This window comes from Coenobita brevimanus, chromosome 8 (genome assembly GCF_032717465.1).
Source record: "Coenobita brevimanus isolate Jiangsu-jjx chromosome 8, ASM3271746v2, whole genome shotgun sequence".
NCBI lineage: Eukaryota > Metazoa > Arthropoda > Malacostraca > Decapoda > Coenobitidae > Coenobita > Coenobita brevimanus.
The window spans coordinates 25,829,639-25,846,976 of NC_136961.1; the positions used below are offsets into that span (position 1 = coordinate 25,829,639).

Below are 17,338 nucleotides of genomic sequence, written 5' to 3' on the forward strand. Positions count from 1 at the left end.
CACTCTCCTCCCTCACATACCTCTCCATTCCATCCTCCCATCTCCCCCCCCCCCCTCCCTTCCACCTCACTCACATACACTCTCCTCATTAGTCTCTCGCTCTCCATCCTCTCATTTCTTTTTTCTTATGCAACGAAAAAGAAATCAAAAGGCCAGGAGCCCGCAAACCGTTCCTTCCAAGAAAAAAAACAAAAACAATACAAAAGAGATCCAAATTCAAGATCCATTCATTTCGAGATGCCTGGACACACTGCGCTTGAAAGACTGGAGATCGTAGGAAGTAAAAAATACAGACAGAAGGAGAAAGTTCCAGAGCTGAACTGTTGCATAAATGAAGGACTGGGAGTAACGGTTAACTCTTGCATTAGAGAGTTGGAGAGAAAAGGAATGAGAGTTTGTTGCTACACGGGTGCTATGCACCCGTCGTAGAGGAAGAGGGATGCAAGCAGAAAATTCAGAGGAGCAGTAACTATTAAAGTAGCGATAAAAAAAGAGATAAAGATATAACAGTGCGGCGATGAGACAGAGGTTGAAGGGAGCCAGTAAGAGGAGAAGGGTTAATGAAACGAAAAGCCTTTGACTCCACCTTGTTGAGGAGAGCTGTATGTGGGGAGTCTCACCACATATGAGTTGTGCTCTACACATGGAAGAATGTAACCCGTGCATACTTCGTCAAGTCAACAACTGCCCAGGAGTAAAGAAGGTACGGAGTCGGCTTAGCACACCCAATCTCTTGGAAGCAGATTTGACGAGAGATGTAATATGATCTTTCCAAGATAAATCCCGAGAGAATGAAACCCCAAGCATTATCAAGGATGATGCAGGAATGAGCTGGATAATAGTGGGTACTCCCGTGGAAGATTTTCTCAAGTTGACAGGTGTAAGAACTGAGTCTTTGATGCATTATAAACAACAAATTTACTTTAACCTCTGTCAGAGGTACTAGCCAAGTCAGACTTTAGGTGTGCCATAGCCTCATCTGTTGTTTGTTGAAGTAACTGCTGAGATGAACGCTGCGCAAACCGAATGGAAAGGTGAAGGGTGGAATTATTAGTGTACAAGTGGATAGGGTTAGATATATAGCTAGGAAAGTCATTGATAAATAAAATGAAGAGAGTTGGTTACAGGTCAGAGCTCTGAGAAACACCACTGTTGATAGATCTAAGAGAAGAATGGTTGTTGTCTACAACAGCAGTTATAGAACGACCAGAAAAGAAACTATAGATGATGGCACAAATAGAAGGACAGGAAACGTAAGAGAGAAGTTTAGAAATTAAAGATTTATGCCAGACTCGATCGAAAGCCTTTGAGATGTCAAGTGCAATGGCAAAGCTTTCACCAAAGTCCCGAAAAGAAGATGACCAGGAGTTTGAAAGGTAGGTGAGAAATCGCCAGTGGAGCAACCCTGGCGGAACCCATACTGACAATCGGAAAGAAAGTTATGATAGAAAAGTTGCTTTAAAATTTTTCTGCTTAAAACAGACTTGGAAACTTTTGAGATACAGGATGTTAAAGCAATTGGGCGATAGTTTGAGGGCTGAGACAGGTCACCCTTCTTTGGGACTGGATGAATGAGGGCAAACTTCCAGCAAGAAGGAAAGGTACAAGTTGATAGACAAAGGCAAAAAAGTTTACCTAGGCAGGGTGTAAGCACAGAAGCACAGTTCTTGAGGACAACAGGAAGGACCCCATCAGGCCCATATGCCTTGTTAATATTGAGGCCAGTAATGGAAGCCATGAGGAAGTCAGAAGGGGGAAGTGATGGAGGAACAGCACCAGAATCTAAGGTGGAACTGGAAGAGAAAGTCTGTGCGAAGAAACCTGCTTTATCAGTAGACGAAATAACTACTGAGCCAACAGAGTAGGAAAGAGGAAGGAAGGATGAGGAGGTAAAATTGTGAGGTTTTTGGCAAGGTGCCAGAAGGAGGGGGAAGAATTCGAGTTGGAGAGTTGAGAGCATTTAGTATGGATGAAATTACTTTTAGGAGAGTGAAGGACAGACTTAGCACGATTCCAGGCAGAAACATAACAGAGATGTGATTCAAGGGTGGGTTGGCTCCAGTACCTTTTGTATTCTCCTTGTTGTGAATGGCAATAGAATAAGTGTGATTAAACCAAGGCTTTTTTGCATTAGTCAAAGGATACGAGAATGGAATATATATATATATATATATATATATATATATATATATATATATTTTTATGTGTCCGACTCTGGGCATATGCTTCAGCGCCTATATCTCGGGGGCAGTAGCCTATCCCAAGGCCCAGTAGTCCTCCTACACCTCCACATGTCACCACTTCGGCACTAACACCCACCGTCCATACTGAATATATGCTAAGGCTGTCTCATACGGGACTGGTGTATTGGTATTAGCGGGGGTACTTTTATGACATGTCGGCGGGTCATCTGGTAGATCAGGAAAGTCTGCCTTTATGGAATTCAAATCCTTAAACTGTTCCCTGCCCCAGCCGGGATTCGAACCTGGGTCCATCAGGACTGCAGGCCGCCTCTCTACCGATTCAGCCACCGCCTCCCCCTATGCTTGCATGCCTAAGAGAATAACCTCCGTAATGTGCGAGGCACAATCAGATGGCTCCTGCCCACTGAAGCAATAATCATTCCAGGGAATATCAAAGAAGTACTGCCTGACGGCCTCCCATTCAGCTGCTTCAAAGTGTCACAACCAACGTTTGTTTGGAGGGTCTACAGGTTGTACAGGAGCGATAGGACTAGTTAAGGTAATGCGGTTGTGATCGAAGCAGCCCAACAGAGAGAAATGATTAACAGTGTAAGCAGAAGGATTAGTTGTAAGGAAGAGGTCAAGTATGTTGGAACTCTCTGCATGATGGTCAGGGATACGGGTAAGCTGCTGTACAAGCTGCTCTAGGTTATTAAGGATAAAAACGATGTAGGTTTGTTCACCAGGTGTATCAGTGAAAGGAGAGGAGAGCCAAAGGTGGTGGTGAACATTGAAATCTCCTAGAATCAAGAGATTTCAGAGAAAGGAGAAACGGATAGGATGTGTTCCATCACAGAAGTAAGACAGTCAAAGCATTTTTCATAGTCAGTAGAATTAGGGGATAAGCAAACAGTCAGATGTATTTAGTCAGAGAATGAGAGGAAAGCCAAAGCCAGAGAGTAGAGAATTCAGAAGAGTCAAGTTCAGGAATACGAGAGCAAGATAAATCATTGCATACATATACACAGCAGCCACCTTTGACTTTGAAATGAGTATCGAGAAGTAGGATGATACAGAAAAGGGTTTACTGTCAGTTGCTTCAGACAGCTGAGTCTCAGTTAAGAAGAGCAGGTGAGGTGTAGGGGAGAGGTGGTACTCAACAGGGAGAATGTTAGAGGAAAGGCCGCGAATGTTGCAGAAATGTGAGTCAGATAGTGGTTCCAGGCAGCTCGTTTAGTCGTCTTCGGGAGAGGGGCGGAAGGTGAGAGCATTTTTGATCTATTTTGATCCCCCCCTCCCTACCGCCCTGGGGATTCTGAGGTTTTTGGACACCATTTTAATTTTCCTGTTGTAAATATTGAAAAGAAAGTGTAGTGTGTAATGTGCATGTAGTTTGGTGTTGAGAGTTAGAGATACTTGTAATGGAGAGCATGCTGCCGTATTCTCTGTGTTACTGAAACACTGAAAAGGTTCAGCAAAGGGGGTGGTCAGGATCTAGTCCCAAGGGTTGATGAAACTGCAGCTCCATCTCTCCCTGTCATCAGCTTTCCATCCACCTTGGGAGTACTGCCCTGTTCGACTGGTGCTACAGTCTACTCCTACCATCTCGATGCATTTCTCCTAACGCTTTCTGTCACATCTACATCTATCTCATCCATAAATATCAATTTCTGTAAAGCATCAGTCAATCACATACCTTTCTTTGTAATGAATCTCATGAAATTTCTGTAAATATAATATGCCACAGCAAAGGGAATTTTGCTATTGGAATTAGGATGACCATGGCCACTTCATATCAGTATTTCCAAACCTGTTCCAAAGACAAAAACAATAATCCATCCATCCATCCATCTATTTGTCTATTTATGTACTTCTTTATATGCATCAAACACCGGTGATCGTAACCAATATGACTACCTCGCTAAATTTGGGTACCTGTAGCACTTCCATGATTTTTGCATTATTGAAATGTTCTCTGAATAAGAAGCAGCATGTTACATATGAGATTTTTCTTGTCTTATTTATAAATCTGTAAAATAACCTGTCACTGAGAAGTCTTCAGCCCTCATATTCCAAAAGTTGATGTCGACATCAAAGATGACATGGGTGCCGGCCCTCACCAACTTGCCCATACTAGCTGGCAACTCGCTAAAAGTGTTGAAGGTCACTCTTTCTGTGTCCAACAGGTCCCCAAGCTCACGAAATATTCCAGATTCCACGGCCTGCAAGGGAGGCATTCAATTAAACAGCTTTGCATTACTCAAAGTAATATGTCCCTGGCAATATTGTTTATTTCAGTTGTATGTCTAAGGTTACTAGTTTCTTTAGTTAGAATGCTTAACTAACTACTAATGTTTAAATGTGTGTCATTATAAAATCATACACAACGTACAGTACAGAGACACAAATCTCCCAGTCATTGTCAGAAGAAAATTTACAACTCACGAAGCACACTGAAAATCCCTCTTCAGCTTATGTGTCTGGGATGGTTCGATGTTTCCGTTATGTATTTATCAAACCTAGGGGAGTTGCTTGTCTCTCTGACTGTACATTCCTAAAATTGTTATAATAATAATATGCTTTAATGATCTCCAAAATTTTTATAATCCGCCTCCTGTAACCGTGAATGTCACTAAAACCTTTCAGTACTATGACTTACCAACCTCGTTACCCCCACCACAACTCCACACCGCTAACCACTTTACTCTTCTTCACAATGATTCTTTCAGCACCTCGAGTAACTACATTTCCCGGACCTACTTGGTTTTCATTTACAAATGATTATCACCTGGCCATGACAGACCTTCACACCACAGGTCAGCCTCTTGTTTCCTGGTTGCAACAAACATATGTAGCCTACTTGACATTCCTGACATAATTTTCTCATTAGCTGTTTCATAGTTAGACTCTTAGTTGTGCTTCTTGATTTCCTTTGCTCTTTCACTTATTTTCCATTTTCAGCATTGTCCTTGCAACCCATTTGTATTTCGGTATTTGAACATTTTCACTTTATCACTGGTTCAGTCTTAATGATGCTCACTATCATCTTCACAAGCAAAGCATATTTAGATTTTTTTATGTAGCTTATCAGGACGAGGATAATGTTAATTTCGCTTAATTGAGTTACACTGGGGCCTATACTGAATTTAAGGGTAGCTGCCTGAGATGCACTTGACTGTGGCAGCAACCAGTGCTGAGTGCTCGATGAACTTGCATCTATTCAGGTTCTTCCAGTTAGAACATAGACTGAGTCACACACAGGCACACAAGACGGAGAATTTCCGTCTTGCGTGCCATTGATTCACTCTTGTAGACATATTTGTAGCCATGTTTGGGTGGCTTGCTGACGATTTCAAGAGACCACCCTTCGTATCTCTTTATGTCATTGAGATTATGCTACTTTGAATTGTGTTCCCTCAGTATACATGTGAAATACTGGCACTAAAAAGGACGCAACTCGATTATCTTTCCTTGATAGGTTACACCACACATTCATTTACTCGGAGGTTGAATGAGTAAAAGTAACCCCCATTCCCTACACTCTAGAAATGCGGTAAATGGATGCAAGTAATACAAGTGTAATGAAGACCAGAGAATTAAATGAACAAAGCATTTTACATTTTTAATATACTTCACTAATATTATGCACGTATCATTCGGGAGTTATCAAGAATAACCTACTTATTCCAGTGAGTAATTATCACTTACCTTCCTCACCCTTTTTTCTCCCACTATATAGTGTGCGAAGGATCCAGAAACAAGAGAAGAAAAGTATAAAAATAGTAGGGACGACAGAGTGCTCAGTAAAAATTAGCCACACGTCTATTTACTCACTGTTAAGGGGGGAGGGGGGGCTGGCACTCTGCCTTTTGAGCGGTACATCACAATTCATCCATGGACATGTGAAATTGCCAGACAGTTCCCTTGGTAATGAAGTATAATTTCTTAGAGTATTACATATTTTCCTTGAATAATTCTAGAAATAACTTGAGCAGAGTTAGAGAAAGACAGAGTTAGAGTTAGAGAAAGAACAGAGAAATTAGTTGGAGAAGAACAGGGAGGCTTTAGGAAGGGAAGAGGTTGTGTAGATCAGATATTCATTCTTAGATCTTTAGTGGAAAAGTTTCTAGAGAAGGGAAAGAAGTTGTATGCGGCTTTCATGAATTTGGAGAAAGCATATGACAGGGTGGATAGACAAGGATTGTGGAAAGTGTTAGGAATATATGGAGTAGATGGGAAGTTGTTGAATGCTGTGAAGAGTATGTACGATGGTGCGAAGGCTGCAGTGCGTGTGGATGGTGAACTAAGAGAATTTTTCTCTTTGAAAGTTGGGTTGAAACAGGGATGTGTCATGTATCCATGGTTATTCAATCTGTACATGGATGGGGTAATAAAAGAGGTACAAAGTAGGGTAGTGGATGTTGAAGTGGCCCTGGTGAGAGAGGATAGTATTTGGAAACTCTCTGTACTGTTGTTTGCAGATGATACTGTGTTGCTGAGTGAAGATGAAGGGGAGCTGCAAGGCTTGGTGGATGAGTTTGGGAGAGTGTGTAAGAAACGGAATCTAAAGGTGAATGTAGGGAAGAGTAAAGTGATGGTCTTTGATAGAGGTGAAGTCAGTGAATGTACAGCGAGGTTGGATGGTGAGGAATTGGAAAATGTGAGTACGTTTAAGTACTTAGGTAGTGTGATGAGTAAGGATGGAGGTTTGGAGGGTGAAGTGCTTGAAAGGGTACAGCAGGGAAGAAAGGTTGCTGGTTCTTTGAAAGCAGTGATAAAAAACAGGGAAGTGAGCATGGAAGTGAAAAAGTTACTACATGACAGTATTGTGATACCAACTCTAATGTACGAAAGTGAAGCTTGGACGTTGCTGGAAGGACACAAGTCAAGAGTGAGAGCAGTAGAAATGAGTTATTTAAGAGAAGCCTGTGGAGTCACATGGAGAGACAGGCTGACGAATGAGGATATAAAGGAGCGTTGTGGTGTTGATGTGGATGTGATAGGAAGCGTTATGAGGAACACACTGAGGTGGTTTGGCCATGTGGAGAGGATGGAGGGTGAAAGACTGACGAAGAGAGTGTATGTGAGTGAGGTGGATGGGGGAAGAAGGAGGGGGAGGCCGAGGATGAGATGGAGGGATGGGGTGGAGAGGTATATGAGAGAGGGGGGTGTGAGTTGGGAGCACGGCAGTGAGATGGCGGGGGACAGGGCGACTTGGAGGCGATTTGTTTGTGGCCACCCCAAACGGGATTGAGGCGTCTGGCAATAGACAGATAGAGAGACTTGAGCTTTGTGAAAATTATTACTTCACTTTCTAATGACTACTGTGATGAACAGTACTTTACAAATGTTTTTTGCTGATTTTCTTACGAAAGAATAGCCTTTTAGCAACGATTAACAGCAAACCAATTTTCAGTATGTCTCCTCTGAATGGATAATCATAAGCTGTTCCTTATAAATAGCCAGAGAAGCATGTGATTTCTGATGAAGAAAACATGAATGAATGAATATACATTCTTACCAAAGTATCATATACGAATTCCCCTTCAAATTGCAAAAAAGAAAAAAAAAAGACTCAAAATGGTGAAAAACAACTGAGTTATAACAATTTTAAGAGAAAAAAGTTACTTAAAAAAAAAAAAAGCCCATTACAGATTTAACAGCCGACCTTTAAACAGTGGTGTCATTTAAAAGGCTCCCGCACTATAGTCACCCGTATCTTCAACACTCCTCCGCGAAGTTTTCTTCCGCACCAACTCATGCTCTCTGTCTCTCTGTTTCCGTTTACTTTTCGCTTATTTCAGTTGCTGAAAATCCAAGCTCAGTTCCAACATGACCGTTCATGTGTCCAATATTACAGTCACACAAGGCCTTAGCAATTGCAAAGTCCAGTATCTGCTTCTTTGCACTTTCGAACTTTGAGCAATAACGCCATATTCTAGAGTGTAAATGTTTATTTGGATTTTGTTTTTGTTTTTCCAAGCAAGCAACCAGATAATAATTTGTCACTAGTGAGCCTCTTGTATTCAGTCACTAGTGAGCCTGTTGTATTCAGGTAACTCTTTTCTAGTATTATGTACTCATCGTTTTCTACATGAGCATCAGTTTTATGAGAAACAGGGAGTTTCCTCTTCTCTGGATTTGACAGGAGTGGCTGCTGGCTGGAGTCACGTGCGCCTGGTCCAGCTGACTGGGAAACAGTGGAACCTTGCACAGGTGTTGCTTGTTGTCTCTCTTTTCTCTTCCAGATCCATTCTTCTCTGCCCTTTTCAAGGATTTTACTCCATTTTATACTGCACCTCTTTCGCCTAGGCATGGTAACAGGTGCGTAAGTGGAAGGATAAATAAAACAAAGTACACCTCTTGCGAAGCACGTCTTCCCTCCTCCTTGGGATGTGTCCTACTGATTCAGACTTCTGCCTAGGGAAGGGTGTGTGTATCAGTGTTGTAGGTCTCGAGACCTGTCTCGAGACCAGTTCGATGTGGTCTTGGTCTTGATCTTGGTCTCGCTTGACGTGGTCTTGGTCTTATTCTTCGTCCCGAAGCTTCTGGTCTTGGAGTTTTGGCTGGAGACCAGATCGAGACCAGCATTACAAAGTGCATCGCGGCATGGAGAAGGTCGGAATTTATGATCATACGCGGAGAAAAATCATGGCTGATTCGATTCATGGCGCGCCATACAGCGTTGTACTGTCTATAGCTACTGCCTGGCTAGCACTACGGTGATGATGCACAAGCTGAGCCCTGCAAGCACCGATAGAGTGCATGCGAGTTGAGAATGCATGGATGACGTGGCCATGCTCGCAGTGATAATCTCCGTTTGCACGCACACATGTTTCACCTCCGTGTACTCCATATACGTGTATAGTGTATGCAATCCCTGCATCCTTCGTACACATACAGTACACCACAGGTTTAGCTAGTTCGTTCAGAAAACGTAAACACAAAAATTTCTATTCTCCTATGTTTGTTTCTTCATGCCAGTGAAGCAATGAGAGCAGAAATATTTTACCTAGATGTTCAGTTGTTCACATACAGTATATTAAATTTTGTAAACGTATTTCCTTCCTTCCAGGGACGTAACCAGGATTTTGGAGCGATGGGGGCCAAGTCAGACATCAGTGGTCTCCAACCTTTCGAGTTATGACCCTTCAGAGCTTCCAGTTGGCTATCACGGAGGGTTTCAGTGACTTCTGTGAGCTTTTAACCCTTTAAACGCGACCGTGTACAGCCGATCCCCCCCCCCGTGTGGCGGGGTTGTAGCGGGGTCTGGGTACCTGTGGGAAAATATTTGCCAAAAATCAGAGATTAAGCCTAGAACATTAAAATTTTTATGGCCTATAGTACTTACATTCAGCTTTCTCCTGAGATAGGTGTTGAGCCTTCGTGGACTACCAAAGGTCTTGTGGAGACTTGCAAAGTTGGGTAACAAAATCTTCACTTTCACACCTCCAGCAACCCGGTTTCCCCTCTACCACAGCCTCAGTCTGTCACAGTACACTTTATACAACAACGTACAGGTAGTTTGGAATCCGTATTTGTACAATAAGCACTGAAAATAAGGCTACAATCAACGGAGCGTACGGCCGACATGCAGCGCGGCGGCGGTCTTCCCGTCACTGAACACACATTTCCCTTTTCACAGCTAAAAACACGTATACTACATTATTTTCCTTCATAGTACTTCTCAAAGGCTCGCTGGGCACTATAACGGCCATAAAAATCAGTCACTGCCAGTATTGTGAAGCGGGAATGAGAAAGACCACCGCGGCGCGATTTTATTCTTCCTTACGGCAGGCACTTTATTCTCGCTCCTGTCGGCCACTCGCACTTCATTTCTATCGCTCACTTTCACTCTCGCTGTCAGTTTAGTACCTTATTCATCAGTGTCACTGTCATATCTTATAAAAATAATATTTTCTACACACCAAACTGTCACTGTCAGAACATAGAATAGAAAAATATGCTTTCAACTTCTTACACTGGAGTGACTGTCACTCTCAATACTTATATTATTACTATGTACAATTATTTACACTGAAATCACTGTCACTGTCAGTGCTTTTACAACTACATACACTAATTTACACTCAACAGACTGTCACTGTCAGTACGTACAAGAAATCTAAACACTAGTATCACTGTCACTCTCAGTATTATTTACAGGATTCTTACCCTTATTTTCAATATCTAGTCAGGCTGTGGTAGTCAAAGAAACACGGGTAAGCGCAGAGGGGAATTTTGCACTCTTTGCACTGCAAGGAGGTGCGCCTAAATGTTCTGTCTTGCCTGGTAGTGTGGCTGCACACATGACACCTCCTCAATGCTTTTCCCCTCTTGGCAGTGCTAGGCAGTGGCTACAGGCGGTGTCGCTGAAGGTAGTCCTGGCACTGTAGGCGGTCTGGAGGTGTGTGTGAGTGGTGCCTGGGACCTGATGGCAGTACCTGGCCAAAACGCTGAAGCAGCTGGTACACACAAGTCTTAGAAAAACGCCGGAGAGAGTAGTTTGCTGGCTTCCTGTTCTTGATCTTATATAGGATGAAGGCGTTCAGCATGCACATATCAAGCAAGTGCAAGAACACCTTCCTGTACCAGCGACGGTTCCTCCTCAGGCAGTCTATCTCTCCGATCATCATGTCAGACTTGTCCACCAGCCGCATATTGACGTTGTAGTCAATAACAGCATCAGGCTTCATCACAGGATCGCCAGTCCTTCTGTCGACCTTCCCTGTGGCTTGCATTTCCCCCTTGTGAACTGTGGTGAGCACATTAACGAACCTCTTGTCGTGCCACCTGATCGCCAGCATTTTGTCCGATTTTTTCAGGTGCACGTCTCCCCGCTTTGATCCTTCAGCCTCAGGGAAGGCAGGGTAGTGTGCCCTATTGCTCCGGACAGTGCCACAGGATCCGACGCCGTGTTCTGAAAGGTACTTGGCGAATTTGGGTGCTGTATAATAATTGTCCGTATACAGGACATGATACCCGCCAAAGTACTTTTCCAAAAGCACTTTCACCACAGAACCAGAGAATCCAAGGGGGTCAGTCTTGTCCAAGTCCACATTGCTGGCGGTGTAGATAACGAAGTCTAGGATGAACCCTGTCTTGGGGTCGTACAGCACGAAAAACTTTATTCCAGAGCGGTGGCGTTTGCTAGGAATATACTGAACGAACCGAAGACGGCCCCTGAACAAAACCAAGGACTCGTCAATCACAACTTTCTTGAAGGGCCGAAGGAACGTCATAAACTTGTCCTTGATCAGTTTCAGGATTCCCCTCACTTTCCATAGTGGGTCAGTTTGGGAAGGCTCATCGTTGTTGGCAAAGTGAAGGTACGTCATGAGTTGCCTGAAACAATCACAACTCATGTACTTGTTGAAGATGGGTGTGGAGCAAAGATCGTCAGCACTCCAGTACTCCTCGAGCTTGTGCTTCCAGTTCTGTGGCATGAGAAGCATCAAGCCGATGAATACAAATAGTTCCCTGATTGTAACAGGAACCTATGCTGCCATCCGCGACGTGGATGGTGTTGCAGCTTCACCTTCACCTTCACGAACTGCAGCAGATTGCCCTTCGTACCTGTTCGTCTCGGTACAAATCTGCTCCATGACTTTGTTATCCAGGAAGGCCAACAGGTAGTCCAGACATTCACAATCCTCGGGGACAGGGAAGTCAGCCTGTATCCCACACCCACTGGCATCAAAGGGCAGATCCTCTGGCACAAAATCTGAGCCCTCAGACCACACGACGGCATCCAGAGTGCCCTGCCTAGGCTGGGAGGGGGTGGGGGCGGCGGGGGGTGAGGCAGGCCATGCGGCAGTGGGTGAGGCAGGTGGCGAGGCAGTGGGTGAGGCAGGCCGTGTGGCAGAGGCTGTGCTAGGTCGTGTCTGTGTGGTGGTGGTGGTGGTGGGGAGATAAGGAGAAGGTTCAAGGTCACTCGCAGTGGCCTGAATGGTGAGTTGCCTAGTGCAAGAAACCTTACCACTAACTCTAACACTAGGCGACACTTTCCTACTCCTACCAGCATGAACACGGGGCCTACGGAAACCTCTATGCAAACCAGACTGCTTACTTCCCTTCTGAGGTGGTGAAGGAGACTCCAAAGACTCAGGAGAAAGCACAGCAGAAGATGACGACGAGAGAATGGGGCTGGGAGTGCGTGGCGGTATGGCGGCAGCGTGATCTAGTGTAGGGGACAATGGCCAGTCTGAGGAAGACAATGGCTGGGAACCGGAGTCACCACTTCGCTTCCTCTTGGCCCCCTTACCATACACTATTCCCCTTTTCACTGGAGCCTTGCCTGTTGAGGTGCTGGGCACAGGAATTGTCACTACAGGCACCTCAGACTCAGCACTCGATAGAGTGTCTGACTCGGCAAGGCTTGATAACACTCCTACATCACTGCCATAATCTATTGACGCTTTCAACAATTCAATGCCTATAGCCGAGTCACTAAGGCCCTTAGCAGTTCCTACTAAGGGTTTGAACGGGGTAGAGGTCACAAAGCCCTTATTCAGAGGGCTGGAAGGCACAGACTCGGAAGAGCTTGAGTGAGACATGGTGTCACCTTCAAAGATTGCGGTAAACTGACGCTAAACACGGGCAAACCGCGGGAAAAAATGCTAGTGTGACAACTGGGGAAACAAGCGTTTCCAATTAGCATAAAGTGCTTGCGAGAGGAAGGCGCAGATTGACACGTCTGAGCTGTCCGCGTGCTGCCATATCGCACGACGAGGGGTGGCCGGGCAGCGGTGCGTGGGTGGGTAAAAAAAATTATACTTGGCAACAACCGAGGTCAGTGGTACAAAGGTCAAGTGTGCTAAAAGTAGCTAAAGGGTGGCAGTACTGATAGACAATACCAGCTGGAGCCTGCTTGCCCGCGGTTATTCAAAATTTACTAGAATCGCAAATGTGACAATCCGCCATTATGTCCTTTTCGCCGAGCGTCGCAAACGCAACAATCCGCGTTTAAGGGGTTAAGAAGAAATTAGAATAATTTCCAGTGTTTCACAGCCACCCTCGTATTTCACACAACTTATTCACCTGCGAGCGCAGAGCCATGGCCATGTGGCCCAGTGGCGCTTCTAACCCCAATAAAGTGGGGGTGCCACCTGGGGGCCGATAAATCATCTGTAGTAGCAAGAAGGGCAGTGAGTAGAATTGAATGAGGGCCCCTTTCAAGAAGGAAAGTTAGTGAAAACTGTTCTCTTAAACAAATAGTGAGTACGACAGTAAGAAGTATTTGGGGCACTTACGGAAGTAAAATATATATTTCATATTTATGAATTTTTTTTGCTTCCCACCTCTGTATCCCGAAACCCCTTCGGTCTCTTGTGTAATTATCCTGAAAAATAGGTAGTCCCCCTCGACTGTTCACGAGAAACGAAAGATTAATATATTGTGTATGGAACATTTGGGCACAGGTAAAGCTCGGAGAGAAGAAATTAGTATTTCGAAAACCAGCTTTTGCATGAGGAAGGTACAGCTATCCATGAGTACGATGGCACTGACAAAATATACACCACCATACATTACGATTTCAAAACCTACTTTCAAAAGTTTAAAAGCTTAATAAACTGACAAAAGCCGTTAACATCGGTGTGCAGGGCCATAGAGAGCTATGACCGCGCCCTGGGGTGCCTGGAAAACGTTTGAAACGGGCCAGAAAAAGAAGCAAAATTGTCACAGTCCTGGTGTGGGCCCTGATCCCTCCATACCCTTGAGTTTTGGCCCCGGGAATTATCCCCACTGCCCTCTTCTCTCTTTCATTTTAACTCATGTGCGATAATCAACTTAAATTCGCTTAAAAGATGTAGCGTATCGCATCGATATATAATCTGCAACTGGGTGATTGGGTTACTAGTGCACTCACTCTAGAGACCGAGACACCCGTGAAAACTGACCAGCAATGCAGCACCTGCAGGCTGCAGCTACTTTTCATTATTTCAGCAGACACATTAATTCTTGGACTTGGTCCTGGTCTCGGAGGGTCTGGTCTTGGTCTTGGTCTTGTCTCGGAGGATCTGGTCTTGGTCTTGGTCTTGGTCTTGGTCTCGGAGAGTCTGGTCTTGGTCTTGGTCTCGAGGTGCCTGGTCTTGACTACAACACTGGTGCGTATCGATACCATAGTATCGATATTTCGATACTGGCCCAGTATCGGAGGTAGGCTATCGATACTGATGGCAGAGTGTCGATACTTTTGAGTACTTTTGGAAATAAAGTTAATAGCGATTATGATATGACATATCCATCCATCCATCAACCAGTCCTACTTCGTCCCATGAGGAGCGTTGGAGCCCGGGGCTAGGCAAGATGGTCCTGACATTTAAGATGAGAGTGACCAGCCTCACTCATCCCTGAATGGCATCACATGAGCAATAAACCCCAACCACCCCTTGGATATAAACCTTCACTGGCTCAATCCGATTGGAGTACCGTAATTACCCACTTAACCAACAGGCGCCATAGTTTGGTTATATGGTTACCACCCAGCTTGGTAAATGGTTCCCTGTTGTACATGGAAACCATTTGGCTTGTCACTCAGTGTAGAGTCACCCACATGCAGAACGAAGAGGAAAGAATGAAGGAACGAAAGACAGAAGAGGCAGTGTAAAGTCACCCGTAGGCAGAAGAGGAAAGAATGAAGGAAAGAAAGACAGAAGAGGATGGAAGGAAAGAAGGACGGAGGAGAGGAAAGGGCAGACACCTGAGAGCAGCACTACATCAAGTGAGTGGATGGTGAGCGTCCCCACCTACCACAAATAACTTATCAAAACTAATATAATTCGCCGTATGGCAGGTCTAAGGAGTCCCACACTTAGTTGCCAGTTTCACTGCAGTAAAATTGTACAGAGATATTTCCATAACGTGGTTATTTTGACAAAATAGATTATTAATTCAAGCAAGCATTCATATGTTCCTCTCATAAGAGAGAAACATGATACACCCCCCGTCCTCCACATCCACCTAGCTAGCGAGTTGCAACTTCAGCTAAGCTGATAATAATAATAATAATGATATTAATTATGAAGATGATGATGATAGAGTAAAAAAATATTCGCACAGGGTGAGTTCAAGGGATGGTATGGAAGTTTGTGTTTTTATATTTATGGGAATTTTGAACCTGTATCATCATTCTAGCCAAGCTGCAATTGAGTGTGTGTGTGTGTGTGTGTGTGTGTGTGTGTGTGTGTGTGTGTGTGTTCAAGCCTGTCTACTTTTCCATTTTAACCCCCTCGCTCTCACATAAGTTTTTAAGTTTCCGCGGGTGTGACAATCTCCCCCCTCCCCCCCCAGCGGCCGCGCGCTCCGATAATGTGTATTCTCGGTTTATTTTCACGACCCAAAAATATTTATTTTCCCATCATAGCCACATATGGTACTCGCCGATGTTTGTTCTACACGATAAGCAAAAAAAATAATAACACTATACACAAGTTAGGAAGCTGAGAATAAACATTCGTGACGCCGATTTCACTTCCCAACATCATAAGTCGAATGTTTACGAATCAATCTCTACATGTTATACCATCAATCGAAAGAGAATTTTATTAGCTTTCGAATGCCGGGTGTCCCAGTTTGATACGAGGTATGGTCTTCGAGAAATAAGCGATAAAGTAAAAACTCTGGTTCGACAGAGTACAACTTTTATAATCGGAGAGATTTTGTGTCGAATTTTCAGTGAGAGCAATAGGTTTTTATTTCATTATCCGATGCAGAATTTCATTGCCTTTCATTTAAGACAAGTACGGTAATCCTAGGCCTTATAGTTCTTGAGAAAATTGCAATAAACTATGGTGTATTTTGCTGCGCGCTGAACCGCCAGCAGCCGCGCTGACTTACAGTATTTTCCCTTAGCGCGCAAACATGTTTTATGCTTGAGAGCTACGGTTTCTTCGATTTTATACCAACAACTATCTTATATAATTACTTCTTTTAAGTTTTTAGTCCTCTCGGAAACCACACATGAACACAAAACCTGTTCCTAGCAACAGAAACATAACTTATTTCCCTGTCATTTGTGTTGAGGTAAATAACATATACGTATATGTAAATATACTGACAGAAAGAGGTAAAACGATAAAATATATATATATATATATATATATATATATATATATATATATATATATATATATATCGTACTTCTCCAGTGGCGATGATCTTCCTGCAGGACCACATCGGTTGGGAGAGTTTTGTAATGTGTGTGTGTGTGTATGTGCATGTGTGTATGTCTGTGTGTATGTGGATGTGTGTGTGTGTGTGTGTATCTGTGTGTATATGTGTGTGTGTGTGTGTGTGTGTGTGTGTGTGTGTGTGTGTGTGTGTGTGCGTGTGTGTGTATGTGTATATGTGTGTGCATGTGTGTGTGTCTGTGTGTGTGTGTGGATGTGTATGTGTGTGTGTGTGTGTGTGTGTGTGTGTGTGTGTGTGTGTGTGTTTGCATGTGTATATGTGTGTGCATGTGTATGTGTATGTGCATGTGTATGTGTGCTATGTGTATGTGTGTGTGCATGTGAGTTTTTTTTTTGTGAGGAAGAAGGAACCAAAGGCCATGAGCCCGCAAACACTGTCCCTTCCAAGAGAAAAACAAAATACAAGAGAGAGCCAAATTCAAGATCCATTCATTTCGAGATGCCTGGACACACTGCGTTTGAAAGACTGGAGATCATAGGAAGCAGGAAGTACAGACAGAGGGAGACAGTTCCAGAGTTGACCTGTTGCATAAATGGACTGGGAGTAACGGTTAACTCTTGCATTAGAGAGTTGGACAGAAAAGGGGTGAGAGTTTGCTGCTAGACGGATGCTACGTGCCCGTCATAGAAGTGGAGGAATGCATGCAGACAGTTCAGAGGAACAGTGACCATTGAAGTAGCGATAGAAAAGAGATAAAGATGCAACATTGCGACGAAGAGACAGAAGTTGAAGGGAGTCAGTAAGAGGGGAAGAGTTAATGAGACGAAAAGCCTTTGACTCCACCCTATCGAGAAGAGCTGTATGTGGGGAGCCTCCCCACACATGAGAGTTGTACTACACACAGGGGCGGATAAAACCCCTGTATAAAGTCAACAATTGTGCAGGGGTAAAGAAGGAACGGAGTCGGCTTAGCACACCCAATCGCTTGGAAGCAGATTTTACAAGAGCTGTAATATGATCTT

At 44.0% G+C, this 17,338-nt stretch overlaps 1 protein-coding gene across 1 annotated transcript in view; it reads right to left on the minus strand.

Annotated features, from left to right (window-relative positions):
• The window catches only part of LOC145407115 (ionotropic receptor 93a-like), a 90,998-nt gene that overhangs the window by 27,464 nt on the left and 46,196 nt on the right, over window positions 1-17,338 (minus strand). The window contains exon 2 of the mRNA XM_080278136.1: window positions 4,225-4,405. Coding sequence (XP_080134262.1) covers window positions 4,225-4,405 — 181 coding nt within the window. The remainder of the gene's footprint in view (window positions 1-4,224; window positions 4,406-17,338) is intronic.